At 45.8% G+C, this 12,280-nt stretch overlaps 1 protein-coding gene across 1 annotated transcript; it reads right to left on the bottom strand.

Annotated features, from left to right (window-relative positions):
- Window positions 1-7,551: 7,551 nt before the first annotated feature.
- LOC118079085 (ferritin heavy chain A-like) lies at window positions 7,552-12,044 on the bottom strand. Its single transcript, XM_035103125.1, has 4 exons — window positions 11,943-12,044; window positions 10,777-10,923; window positions 10,543-10,668; window positions 7,552-7,719 (listed from the first exon to the last, which is right to left on the bottom strand). The coding sequence occupies exons 1-4, from the start codon at window positions 12,042-12,044 to the stop codon at window positions 7,552-7,554; spliced, it is 543 nt and encodes a 180-aa protein (XP_034959016.1).
- Window positions 12,045-12,280: the final 236 nt, after the last annotated feature.

Genomic DNA, 12,280 nt, shown 5'->3' with positions numbered 1-12,280 from the left:
CTGCTTAACAACCTCCAAAGGAGAGTCCACAACCTCCCAAGGGAGACCGTTCCACTGATGAACAGCTCTTGCTGTCAGAAAGTTTTTCCATATGTTTAGTTGGAAACTCTCTTCTTGCAACTTGAAGCCATTGGTTTGAGTCCTACCCTCCAGAACAGGAGAATACAAGCTTGTTCCCTCTTCCCTGTGACAACCCTTGAAATATTTGAAGATGGCTATCATATCTTCTCTCAGTCTCCTCTTTTCCAGGCTAAACATAACCCAGCTTCTTCAAGCGTTCCTCATCAGGCTTTGCTTCCAGACACCTGACCATCTTGGTTGCCCTCCTTGGCCCATGTTCTAGCTTCTCGACATCCTTCTGGAACTTGCTCTCATAGGAAGCAGTGATGGCAACAACTTGGATGGCTTTAAAAGAGGATGGAACAAATTCATGGAAGTGAGGGCTCTACAAGCTATAATAGCCAGCCTCTGCTCCATGGTGGGAACAGCAAATCTTCTGAATACCAATTGCTGGAAACCACAGGAGGTGAGAGTGCTCTTTTGCTTGGTTCCTGTTTGCAAGTTTCCTACAGGCAACTGTTCAGACACTGAGACCAAGATGTTGGACTAGGTTGCCAATTGGCCTGATGCCACAGGCTCTTCGAATGTCTGAAAGCTTAAGAAACTTTACAGAAAATTCAGCTTAACTTTATTTGTATTAGTAAAATTATCCGAAGAGGTGAAAAAAACCCCTATTGTCTATTTATGCCACATGTCTGAGTGTGAAAGTTATATTTTAGTTCCATATTCGCTACTATTAATATACCACCTTCCTTTGCTTCAGCTTGCCGAAGTTAAAAGCACTGGAGGTGAATAAAATTATGCATGGTGTGAAGAAAATAGTTGCAGAGTTTTTCTTCCTCTCTCATAATACTGGAACTCAAGGACATCCAACAAAGGTTCAAAAGAAAGTATTACTTCAGACAGTGCAGAGTTAAAATTTGCTTCCACAGGAGACAGCGATCATAGAATTATAGAGTCATAGAGTTGGAAGGGACCCCGAGGGTCATCTAGTCCAACCCCCTGCAATGCAGGAATCTCAGCTAAATTATCCATGACAGATGGCCACCCAACCTTGGCTTCAAAACCTCCAAGGAAGGAGAGTCCACAATATCCCAAGGGATTCCGTTCCACCGTCAAACAGCTCTTGTTTTTGGTGGTGGCCACCAGCTTGGATTGCTTTAAAGGAGGATTAGATGAATTCAGGAAGTGGCTATTAGCCATGATGGGTATGGCCTACCACCACTGTTGGAGGAAGAATGCCTCTGAAGACCAGTTGCTTGGGATGGTAGGTGAGAGGTAAGGTTCTTAACCCGAGGTAGTACTTCTGGGGGTTAGCAGAGTCTGTAACCTGAAGCGTTTGTAACCCAAAGCATTTGTAACCTGAGGTACCACTGTACTGTGGAAGCTGGGCTTCTGCTATTTTGAAGACTTCAAGAAACTCTCCTGCAGAATGCAGTGGTTTATATGAGAGATGCAGGGAGTGTCTCTCAAGTAACCCGGTTCTGAACTGTGTACACCAAATACGGCAGTCTAGTCTACAAAATAATAAAAGTGCCGGTCTTTGAGTGCTTCATAGAATCATAGAATCAGAGTTGGAAGAGACCACAAAGGCCATCCAGTCCAACCCCCTGCCAAGCAGGAAACACCATCAAAGCATTCTTGACATATGCTTGTCAAGCCTCTGGTTAAAGACCTCCAAAGAAGGAGACTCCACCACACTCCTTGGCAGCAAATTCCACTGCCGAACAGCTCTTACTGTCAGGAAGTTCTTCCTAATGTTTAGGTGGAATCTTCTTTCTTGTAGCTTGAATCCATTGCTCCGTTCCAGTTCCAAAATGGCGGCAAGCGCTACTTCCGGTCTGCTATTTCTGGCCCGGTCCCTTATTTCTCTGACAGCTACTTGACAGGTATGGATCTGAGAGAAACTGAAATTGATAGGTTCATCACATACATGTTCATGGAATAAGCTCATGGTCAGTTAACTATTAAAATCCCCCCCAAAGGTCAGGATGTGGACTCCAGCAGCACAGAATCCAGCCAATCAGTACAACCTGTTAAAAACACTTCCATCATTAAAAAACTTTGGCACAAAGGCATCTGATTTCAAAAAAGGCAGCTGATAATAAATAAGTTTTTAAAACCTGATTTTTAAAAATGTGTGATATATGGGCTGGTGCACACACAATATTGGCTTGGATAAAAAATGGATCTCTCATAAATACATCCCTACCCCCACCCCCAGATCTGAATAATTCTTGTGGGCAGGGTGCCAGTTTATTTCTTCCTTAAAATTTCTTACCTGCCCTTCACTCTAAGATCCTAGGACAGTTTACAATGTGAGCATACAAGTAAAAACAGTACTGTAAATCAATCTTATTGAAAAGCAGCACAGTGGAAAATGAAAGTGGTTGATCCCACAGAAATACCTTAGTGGACAAAGACCAGGTACATCCTTTGCATAAGGTTTATCTTTTTAGATAATGATGGGGCTAGGCTAGCAGTGGGTGAATCAATTTCTCGTCCTCCCACCTCTGCCCTGCCAGTCTTAAGTTCCATTATCTGTGCCAATATGCAAGATACGAGCTAATTCAGCAAGGAAAAAGGATTTTGCATCACCTGTTGTGGGCTTCTCATCAGCTTCCTGTAGATAAGGGATCCACAATCCATCAGCAACACACACACACAAAAACCAAAACGAAAACAAAAAACCACACACACACCGTAAGATGACAGGTCAATCCACATTTTGCCTGTGTAAATAAATTGGGTTTATCCTCTGCTTACAGAATGGAAAGTGTCAACCTTGCGGTTGGCATGAGAACCAGCCTGTGCTGATTTATTTACACTTGAATCCATGAAATGAAGAAAATAAGTGGTTTTTTGAAAACTAAGTGGGGAAGTGACACAGAAGATGAATCAACAAAGTGTTCTTTTGGGCTTCGCTGAGGAAATGTTTTATAGAGATATGGAAGGAAGAAGGTAGCAACCCCCCCCCCCCGCCCCATGAAATGGGATTCAGACATTTGCAACAAATAGGTTTTGTCAGGGCTAAAAATAAATTCAGCCGGAGCGTGCCGGAGTGCAGTTCCGGCACCTCTCAGGTGGGCAGCACAGGAAGTTCCCAGGCTGAGCTGGGCCCCAGAAACCCAGAAGTGGGGGGGAGAAACCTAACCAGACTCAGCAAAGGCCCACTGTGCCTCTAGTTCATGAGACTTGTCCCCCCAGAGCCCGGAGAGGACATCTTCTACCCGCTCCAGAGAGCAGATGCCCTGAAGCAGAAGGGTTTCCTTATGATGCTCATTTTCCCAATCTTAAATTAAATCCATCGCATTTGCACACCAGTGTGTGTGTCCATTTCTCCTAATATACCCATATTTGTATGCAATTTTGCCCCCACACCTGCATTTTGCAATCAATTTCCATTAGTATAATACATTTTTATATTATACCCTTATCTCTGTGGTTTGTAATCCTGCTCTCTCGAGGAAAGCCCCGCAATTTTATCAGGTTTTCTAAAATTCCCTCAACTTATTTTTAAAAGGTAATCTCAACTTTCGAGCTGCGCCACAGGCCGCTTCCGTAATTGCTGACAAAGTATCACCATAGAAACAGCATTTTGCAATGAGCACAGACCTTTCTCAAATGATTGAAGGGAAAGTTAAAAAAAGAAACCAGGGTCCACAACAATGCAGTAGAAAGATCTACTCCTCCTGCTGCTTTTGGGGATGACCTTGCATGTTCTCTCTTTGCCAACACCAAATCCCTTTATTAAGACCATATGCTTTTTCTACACCAGTTTGGATGTACAGTATTTAAAAGGTCAGATTTGTGGAGAATAAGGTTATCAATTGGTAGTAGCGGACCAGTTGCTGGGAATGTAGCTAGCCAATTTGAGAACAGGGTGCTGGACTCGATAAGCCTTTAGTCTGATCTCGCAAGCCTCTTATTTTCCATGGCCAGGCAGATCTTCCTGCTCAGTTTCAATCACCAAGACTCTTATGTTCTTAGCAAGGGATCAGCCAGGCGATGCTTTGAAGTTCACAAGCATGGCATGGCAAAGAGAGTGATAACCTTCATTCAAACTTTTTTTAAAAATGAAAATGCTTTGCGCAAATCAGTTGGGTATAATGTTTTGTACACTTATTTCTCAGGAGTAGAACTTGTGGGTCTCCTTGGCTGAGAGAATATGAGTGCCTTAGAACAGGCATCCCCAAACTTTGGCCCTCCAAATGTTTTGGACTACAATTCCCATCTTCCCCGACCACTGGTCCTGTTAGCCAGGGATCATGGGAGTTGTAGGCAAAAACATCTGGAGGGCCGCAGTTTGGGGATGCCTGCCTTAGAATGTTCACAAACAGTCTGTCAACTGGAAGAATTGAACAGGCTGTGTGAAACTCAAGAAGTTTATCGTGGGTCAACTTACAGCTCTTGCCACAGGCCTATCAGTTTAGTCTTTTTTTGGGGGGGGGAGTGTATTTGATGGAACATGAATTCTTAATAAGCACCCTACTTCCCCTCCAGCAACAAGCCTTTTTCAGCTGTTTTCTCTCTTTTTTTTGTAAAATCATGCTCTCTTTCTGTGAATTTGAAAAGGTGTTCGTATATGAAATCATTTCAATTCCTTTTATACATGAATTGCACTGTTGAAGCTTTTATCTTTAAATTACTTTGAGGTGTTTTGCAGGAAGCAATTGATCAGTGGAAAGAAATAGGATGCTTTCACATTGGCGAGAATGAAAAGCATTGCACAACCCTGCGAAAAGACAAAAGGAAGGCGTACATTTGTGTTTGCTAGCATAGCTATCGTAGGTATAAATAGGATCTGGAAACTAAGCCTCATGAGGAACAGTTGAGGGAGTTGGGTATGTTTAGCTTGGAAAAAGAGGAGCCTAAGTGGAGATTTGGTAGCCATCTTCAAATTGCTAAAGGGCTAAAGTCACATGTGTAGGACCTGAATGGATGGCTCCAACTCTACAGTTCTATGACTGTATAAGCTTGAAGTACAGGTGAAACGCGGAAAATTAGAATATCGTCGAAAAGTGCATTTATTTCAGTAATGCAACTTAAAAGGTGAAACCAATATATGAGATAGATGCATGACATGCAAAGCAAGATATGTCATGCCTTTATTTGTTGTAATTGTAATTATTTGTCATTAGGCGGGTCAATTATAAATGGAATGTAATTAATGAAATGTAATAAAAGGTAAAGGGACCCCTGACCATTAGGTCCAGTCGTGACCCACTCTGGGGTTGCGCGCTCATCTCACATTATTGGCCGAGGGAGCCGGCGTACAGCTTCCAGGTCATGTGGCCAGCATGACAAAGCCGCTTCTGGCAAACCAGAGCAGCACATGGAAACACTGTTTACCTTCCCGCTATAGCGGTTCCTATTTATCTACTTGCATTTTGATGTGCTTTCGAACTGCTAGGTTGGCAGGAGCTGGGACCAAGCAACGGGAGCTCACCCCATCACAGGGATTCGAACCGCCGACCTTCTGATCAGCAAGCCCTAGGCTCTGTGGTTTAACCACAGCACCACCTGGGTCCCAATGAAATGTAATAGCGATGTTTATTTTTGCATTATTGTAACTATTTGTTTTATTACTGTGGAATTTCCAAAAGAAAGTGTTTGTAAAAATTAAAATAAAAATAAAAACTAGTAAGCTGCATTACTGAAATAAATGCACTTTTCGACGATATTCTAATTTTCAGCTCAATGCACAAGAAGTGTCTCTCCTTCCCTTTGTGTCCAGTGCAATGGAAACGCAACAGACCATTGTATGGCTTATCAAAAACTGAGCTGCCTCCTGTACGTGACAGGAAGGGAAGACTCTACCAGACAGGGACAGTTTCTATCATCACTTCAACACTACAATCCATACCTAGTCAATCAACACCTCCTGTCCATCACTTGTCTGTGAAAGGATCTTCTGATTATGGGGACTGGGGATCCTGAGGGAGGCAGCGAGGGAAATGGCAGACCCTTTTCAGCTTGTGAGACAAATCAGCTTTAGAGGGAGGAAGACAAGAGTCCATCAGGACAGGGTGACTTAACTCCACAGCAAAGGGCAGGAAATGCCACCATGGTGGCAACTGGATGAGACTTCTGTGCCTTTCTCCAATGCATGTGCATAATATCGAGCCTTACATCACTCATATCCTGTGTCAGGAACAGGGAACATTTTTCAGCCAGAGGGCCACATTACTTCATGGGCAACATGCTGGCAATGGGTAGAGAAAGAGGCAGAAGTAGGTGGACCCAGGGGCAGAGCAAGCGGGGGGCGGGGGGCGGTCCGTCCCGAGCGACGCCCTGGGGAGGGGTGACAGACAGCCTCCCTGGCCCGCCCCTCGCCTCCGCCCGTAAATCCACAGTCTGATCGAGGTGCCGCTGATGAGCGGCAGCTCCACTGTGTTCCGCACACGCTCGGCGGCCCTTACAGGGTGCCGCTCTCACATGGCACCAGTTAATGGGCTGCCATTAGCGAGCGGCGCTCCATGGAGCCGCCATGCCTGAGCGGCACCGTGACCCCATGCTGACTGCGCACACGCTGGATCCGGCGCTACGTAATGACGCATGTGCCATTACGTAACACGCATGCGTCATTACGTAGTGACGCCGCACCCCCGGGTGTTGCAGCGTCTCCCTACGCCCCTGGGTAGACCAACACACACTGCTTCCTTTACAGGTATGGCAGGCAAGAAAGGCCAAAGGTTTCTCTCCATCCAGACTAGCAAGAGGCATAACCTCACTTCAAGGACACATTACAGCCAGGCAGAAGCACTTCAGGGTGCTGGTGAGTCTCAAGGACCAGAGAGATGGACTTAGAGAGACACAATCAGCCCCCTTGGCCAGAGGTTTTCCCCACTTTTGTTCTACATGACATTCCACAAGAGTAGTTTTATGTTTCTACTCAAGATGTCTACTGCTACCAAACACGGAGAGGGAAACCAACATGGATCAGAAGATTTTATAAAACCCTCCACTCCATCCTTTCATGAATTGGTTAGACAGTTTTAGAGGGGACCCATAATGTGTTCATGCACCCATCAGCCCTTAATGAGGATGATGGGAGCTGTAGTCCAATCATCTGGGGGACATCAGGCTAGTGTAGATTAGTAGTTCTTAAACACTAATCTACACGAAGTCATGTCACGAAGAGTCGGACATGACTAAACGACAACAACAAAACACTCTTACCCACCCTCCAACCCCTTGAAAATTGTTGAACAGACCACTCTGCCTCTTTTAGTAGTTGTAAGGCACTGTGCTAGTGGCTGTCATTTTTAATTGTGTTGGTATAAATATGCCATGGGCCACTTGAATGAAGCTTGCAGACCACAGTTTGGGAACCCCTGTTCTAAACAGATCTGAAAGAGATCGGTTTGCTCTGAGGGTAGGAGACAATCTAGCAACTGCTCCAACAATATGAGGGCACCACACATACACACCACTTTGCATTTAGGACAATAATTTATTATTTTTAACACCATCATATGCCATCACATTTTAAGATGCTGCACAGCTGCTATCTCCCAAGGTGAGCTTGTCAAACAGGTACTCCCCTGGGCCATAATGGGGCAACCCCAGGCGCCTCAGGTTCATGAGGTGGTCTCCAAGCAGCTTGATGGCCTTCACCTGCTCTTCCAGGTATTCCGTCTCCAGGAAGTCACACAGCTGAAAAGATCAGAGACAAGCTTTGGTCAACTACACAAGTATTCACTGCAAGGTTATAGAATAGTATAGATAATAATGGGAAACCTCTGTCCCTTCAGATGTTGTTGGACTTCAGAGACTTCAGATCCCACCAGCTAGCCTGGACAGCAGTCGGATTATGATAGCTGTAATCCAACAACATCTGGATTACCACAGATTCCCTAACCCTGGTTTAAGACAAGCTTTTGTGAACCTGTCCTCAAACAAGATGGACACAAAGGGGAATAAGGCATATGGCATTAGCCTCTAGACGAGAAGCTAAACCAACAGACACTCACAGTGTCCAATCATGGAAAGGCTTTCTAGATTTAAACAATAATAATATCCTATATAATAAAGTGCAAGTGTCTCTGCGTCCAAGTTTTCCGTGTGTCCCGTTTTGCGCGCTAATGCGCATGTGCCCCAGGGGCACAGGGATTCGACAGCAGAGACTGGGCGCAGAGACACTTCAGAGAGGGGAGCTTGGCGCCCGCTCTGCCCGGCAGGCAGATGAGCCAGGCTGAGGCAACGAGGCGGGCACCAGGACCGCCCCCCCAGCCGGCCGCTCCCCTTCAATCCCCTCACAGCCGGAGCGGCCACCTCAATCGCCTTTAAGAGGGCGGAGGAGCGATTCAGAGCGAGCCAGTATATATATCCCGGCAACGACAACAAAACCTTTGACCCTTATCCTTGTTTAAATTTGTCCCTCGGGCGCTGCCGTACTGCCCCCCGAAGTTACCGCTAGATAACTAGATGCCCCGCGGGGTACCTCCCCACTCGCCCTTGGCTTGCCAGCCTTCCCCCCTTCCTGAACGAGGACCCCCCCAGTCTCCAGCCCGCGGCCGAGGGGACGTGCCGTGGGAGTGGGACAGTGACGGCCCTGAGGGAGGCGGAGGGCGGTGTGGCCCTGCGAGGCCAAGGAAAGAGCTGCCGAGGGCTGCCAGCGAGCCTGGAGGAGGCGAGGGAAGGAGGGGGCCCGCCGGTGCTGCATTCGCTGAGGAGAGGCTGCTGCTGCTGCTGCTGCTGAAATGGATTCCTGGGTGCGATTCAGCGTCCAGAGCCAAGCCAAGGAGCGGGACTTCAGGTGTGGCGGAGGGAGAGGCAGGGGACCGCGAAGGGTATCAAGAGCCAACCCGCTCTTGGGGCGCCTTTCGTTTTGGGGAAGGGGAGCGGGGGCCCTCTCCCCTCACCGCCGACAGAAAGGACAGATAGCGCCCGTTATTGAATGGGCTGAAATACACTAGTTATTGACATTGTATTATTACACCTCGTAGCAAAGAGGCTTGCTTGCCAAGAAAAGAAGCAGCTGACAGATTTGTCCATCTCTAGTTGAGTCTTCCTATTTTTAAATGCCATGGGGGCAGAAAAGAAATAAGAGGCATTGGTTTTATGGAAGGAAGGAAACCTTGCAGAAAGAACGGGTATCTTTTTATATATATAGCTTTCTCCTCTATCACAGCTAACTATGGTGCATTCAGCACCCTAAGCCTCCTAAATATAAATAATGTTGTTGTTTAGTCGTTTAGTCATGTCCGACTCTTCGTGACCCCATGGACCAGAGCACGCCAGGCACTCCTGTCTTGCACTGCCTCCCACAGTTTGGTCAAACTCATGTTCGTAGCTTCGAGAACACTGTCCAACCATCTCGTCCTCTGTCGTCCCCTTCTCCTAGTGCCCTCCATCTTTCCCAACATCAGGGTCTTTCCCAAGGATTCTTCTCTTCTCTTCTCATGAGGTGGACAAAGTATTGGAGCCTCAGCTTCACGATCTGTCCTTCCAGTGAGCACTCAGGGCTAATTTCCTTAAGAATGGATAGGTTTGATCTTCTTGCAGTCCATGGGACTCTCAAGAGAAATAATTTATTATTTGCACCCCACCCATCTGGCTGGGTTTCCCCAGCCACTCTGGGAGGCTTCCAAACGAATATTAAAAACAGTACAGCATCAAACTTTAAAAATTACCTTAGTTGGTCTTTAAGGTGCTACTGAAGGATTTTTTAAATTTTGTTCCCTAAACAGGGCCGCCTTCAGTTGTCTTCTAAAAGTAAAATAATTGCTTATTGCCTTGACATCTGCTGGGAGGGCGTTCCACAGGGCGGGTGCCACTACCGAGAAGGCCCTCTGTCTGGTTCCCTGCAACCTCACCTCTCACAATGAGGGAACTGCCAGAAGGCCCTCGGTGCTGGATCTCAGTGTCCGGGCTGAATGATGGGGGTGGAGACGCTCCTTCAGGTATACAGGACCGAGGCTGTTTAGGGCTTTAAAGGTCAGTACCAAGACTTTGAACTGTGCTCGGAAATGTACTGGGAGCCAATGTAGATCTCTCAGGACCGGTGTTATGTGTTCCCGGCGGCCACTCCCAGTCACTAGCCTAGCTACCGCATTCTGGATTAATTGCAGTTTCCGGGTCACCTTCAAAGGTAGCCCCACGTAGAGCGCATTGCAGTAGTCCAAGCGAGAAATAACTAGAGCATGCACCACTCTGGCGAGACAGTCCACGGGCAGAGTGGACTGCATACCAGATGGAGCTGGTAGACAGCCGCCCTGGACACAGAATTAACCTGTGCCTCCATGGACAGCTGTGAGTCTAAAATGACTTCCAGGCTGCACACCTGGTCCTTCAGGGGCACAGTTACCCCATTCAGGACCAGGGAGTCCTCCACACCAGCCCGCCTCCTGTCCCCCAAAAACAGTACTTCTTTCTTGTCAGGATTCAACCTCAATCCATTAGCCGCCATCCATCCTCCAACCGCCTCCAGGCACAGAAAGAAGATTTCTGGACCATGAGACATTATCAAAAACTCACATGAGGGTCTCCCTTCTCTGTTGCGAGCTTGTGCAGATCCAGCAAGGCCTTGTTCACCACCTTCTCCAGCTCCAGAGCAGACTGCAGGGCATCTAGGCTGTTTCCCCACTCATCCTTCTCTGGCTTCTGTACAAGAGTTGGACGCAAGGATGAGATGGAAGGGATATTGCATCAGGGCCCAAGATATTCTTCTATGTTCAGCACAGCCTAAAGACCTCCCGTTTTTCACCTCACCTTGATGTCCTTCAGTAGGATGCTTCCTCCCCGCTTGTTCTGGTACTGCAGGAACTTCTCTGCATGCTTCCTCTCTTCATGGGATTGCTCTTTCAGGAACTTGGCCATGTGGGGCAAGGCAACATCATCACGGTCAAAGTGGTAGGACTGGAAGGAGACAAAGTTACTAGATTTCAGGGTGGGTAAAAATCAATGTATTTTTTCTTTTAAAAAAATAAATCAGATTTTTAAAAATTTAAATCAGATTTTAAAAATAATATTCTTTGGGAGAAAAAATCTTTCTAAAGATAGTTTTCTATTTACCATTATAGTCCAAAGGCTATTTGTCAGGAAATAAGGATTTGTTTTAAATTTTTCATGTGTGCTAAAACTCAGTCTAGGTTTACACACACACACACACACACACACACACAAACAAACACACATGTTTAACCACATCAGTTAACAAACATGGATACATATGCTATAATGTTGTTTTAGTTATTTGTTTAAATTGTTAAGGAAATGATTATTTTTCTCCTTCCAATAAAGTACAGCAGAAAAGCTGTCCAAATATAAACAGTTAACTTATTAAACCCTCACAATCATTTCATAATTCTCAGTAATTTTTGATATAACTGTAAAAACTACTCTGAAAATATATTATTCCAAAAATGAAACCTTCATCTGGTTGTAAATATTAAGATTATACCAGCAAGGATGAGTCTTTCTGTAATTTTTTTTAAATAAAGTCTTACTGACTAGTGATTTGATTTGATTTGATTTAAATAAAGTCTTACTGACTAGTGATTTGATTTGATTTGATTTAAATCAAATTCACCCTGCTAGATTTATAGCCCGATGGACCTCCAGCGAGCTCAAGGTGACATATGGTTGCCTAGTTTCTTCAACAGGACTATGTTCTCTCAATTCAGGCTTTATAGAGAAACAACACCTTCAAGATCCCATTGGGCACTAATAGTGGAGGACATTTGAGGAACGTTGCAAGGCTTAGGAATCTATCTGTTAAAGCTTTATCAGAAATAGATGTTACTGAACTCAGAGTGCATGTTAGCTGTGAAGAGATATGCATAGGATCAGACCAAAGGCGAAATTACATATGGGTGGGGGGAGCCAGTGAAGTTTATTCTCCCCAACAAACAAAGATAGCTCAAAGAAGAACTTACCATGGACAGGTAGACATAGCTAGCATGGAGCTCCAGGTTAATCATTTGGTTTACAGCAGCTTGGCAGTCAGCATGGAAGTTCTGGCACACCTGAGACACCATCTTTGCGTTGCAGCAAGCACAATCAACGCAACGACAAACAGTAACACAAGCACCCTGCAGAGCTGCTTGGATCCCAAGTGTTAAATGTATACCATTTAGAGGCAGGCCAGCTAGTGATTAGCAGCAGTGCTGCCCAATAGAATTTCTCTTCCAATTGGCTTTGTGGGTGGGTTAATGACTCAGCTGTTGGTCGGCAGGGGGGGGGGGGGGGAGCCTGCAGCTGTGTTGAATAAAGG

The sequence above is a fragment of the Zootoca vivipara genome, chromosome 9, assembly GCF_963506605.1.
Source record: "Zootoca vivipara chromosome 9, rZooViv1.1, whole genome shotgun sequence".
NCBI lineage: Eukaryota > Metazoa > Chordata > Lepidosauria > Squamata > Lacertidae > Zootoca > Zootoca vivipara.
Note: the sequence above shows the minus strand (reverse complement) of the source record. Positions and strands in the feature narration are given on the sequence as shown.

Excerpts from the sequence above, each read along its gene's own strand:
- LOC118079085 (XM_035103125.1), bottom strand. The coding sequence starts at position 12,044 with ATGGTGTCTCAGGTGTGCCAGAACTTCCATGCTGACTGCCAAGCTGCT. Across the intron at positions 10,669-10,776 it reads TCCTACTGAAGGACATCAAG|AAGCCAGAGAAGGATGAGTG; the intron begins GTGAGGTGAAAA and ends ACTCTTGTACAG. Across the intron at positions 7,720-10,542 it reads CAGAGAAGGGAGACCCTCAT|CTGTGTGACTTCCTGGAGAC; the intron begins GTGAGTTTTTGA and ends TGATCTTTTCAG.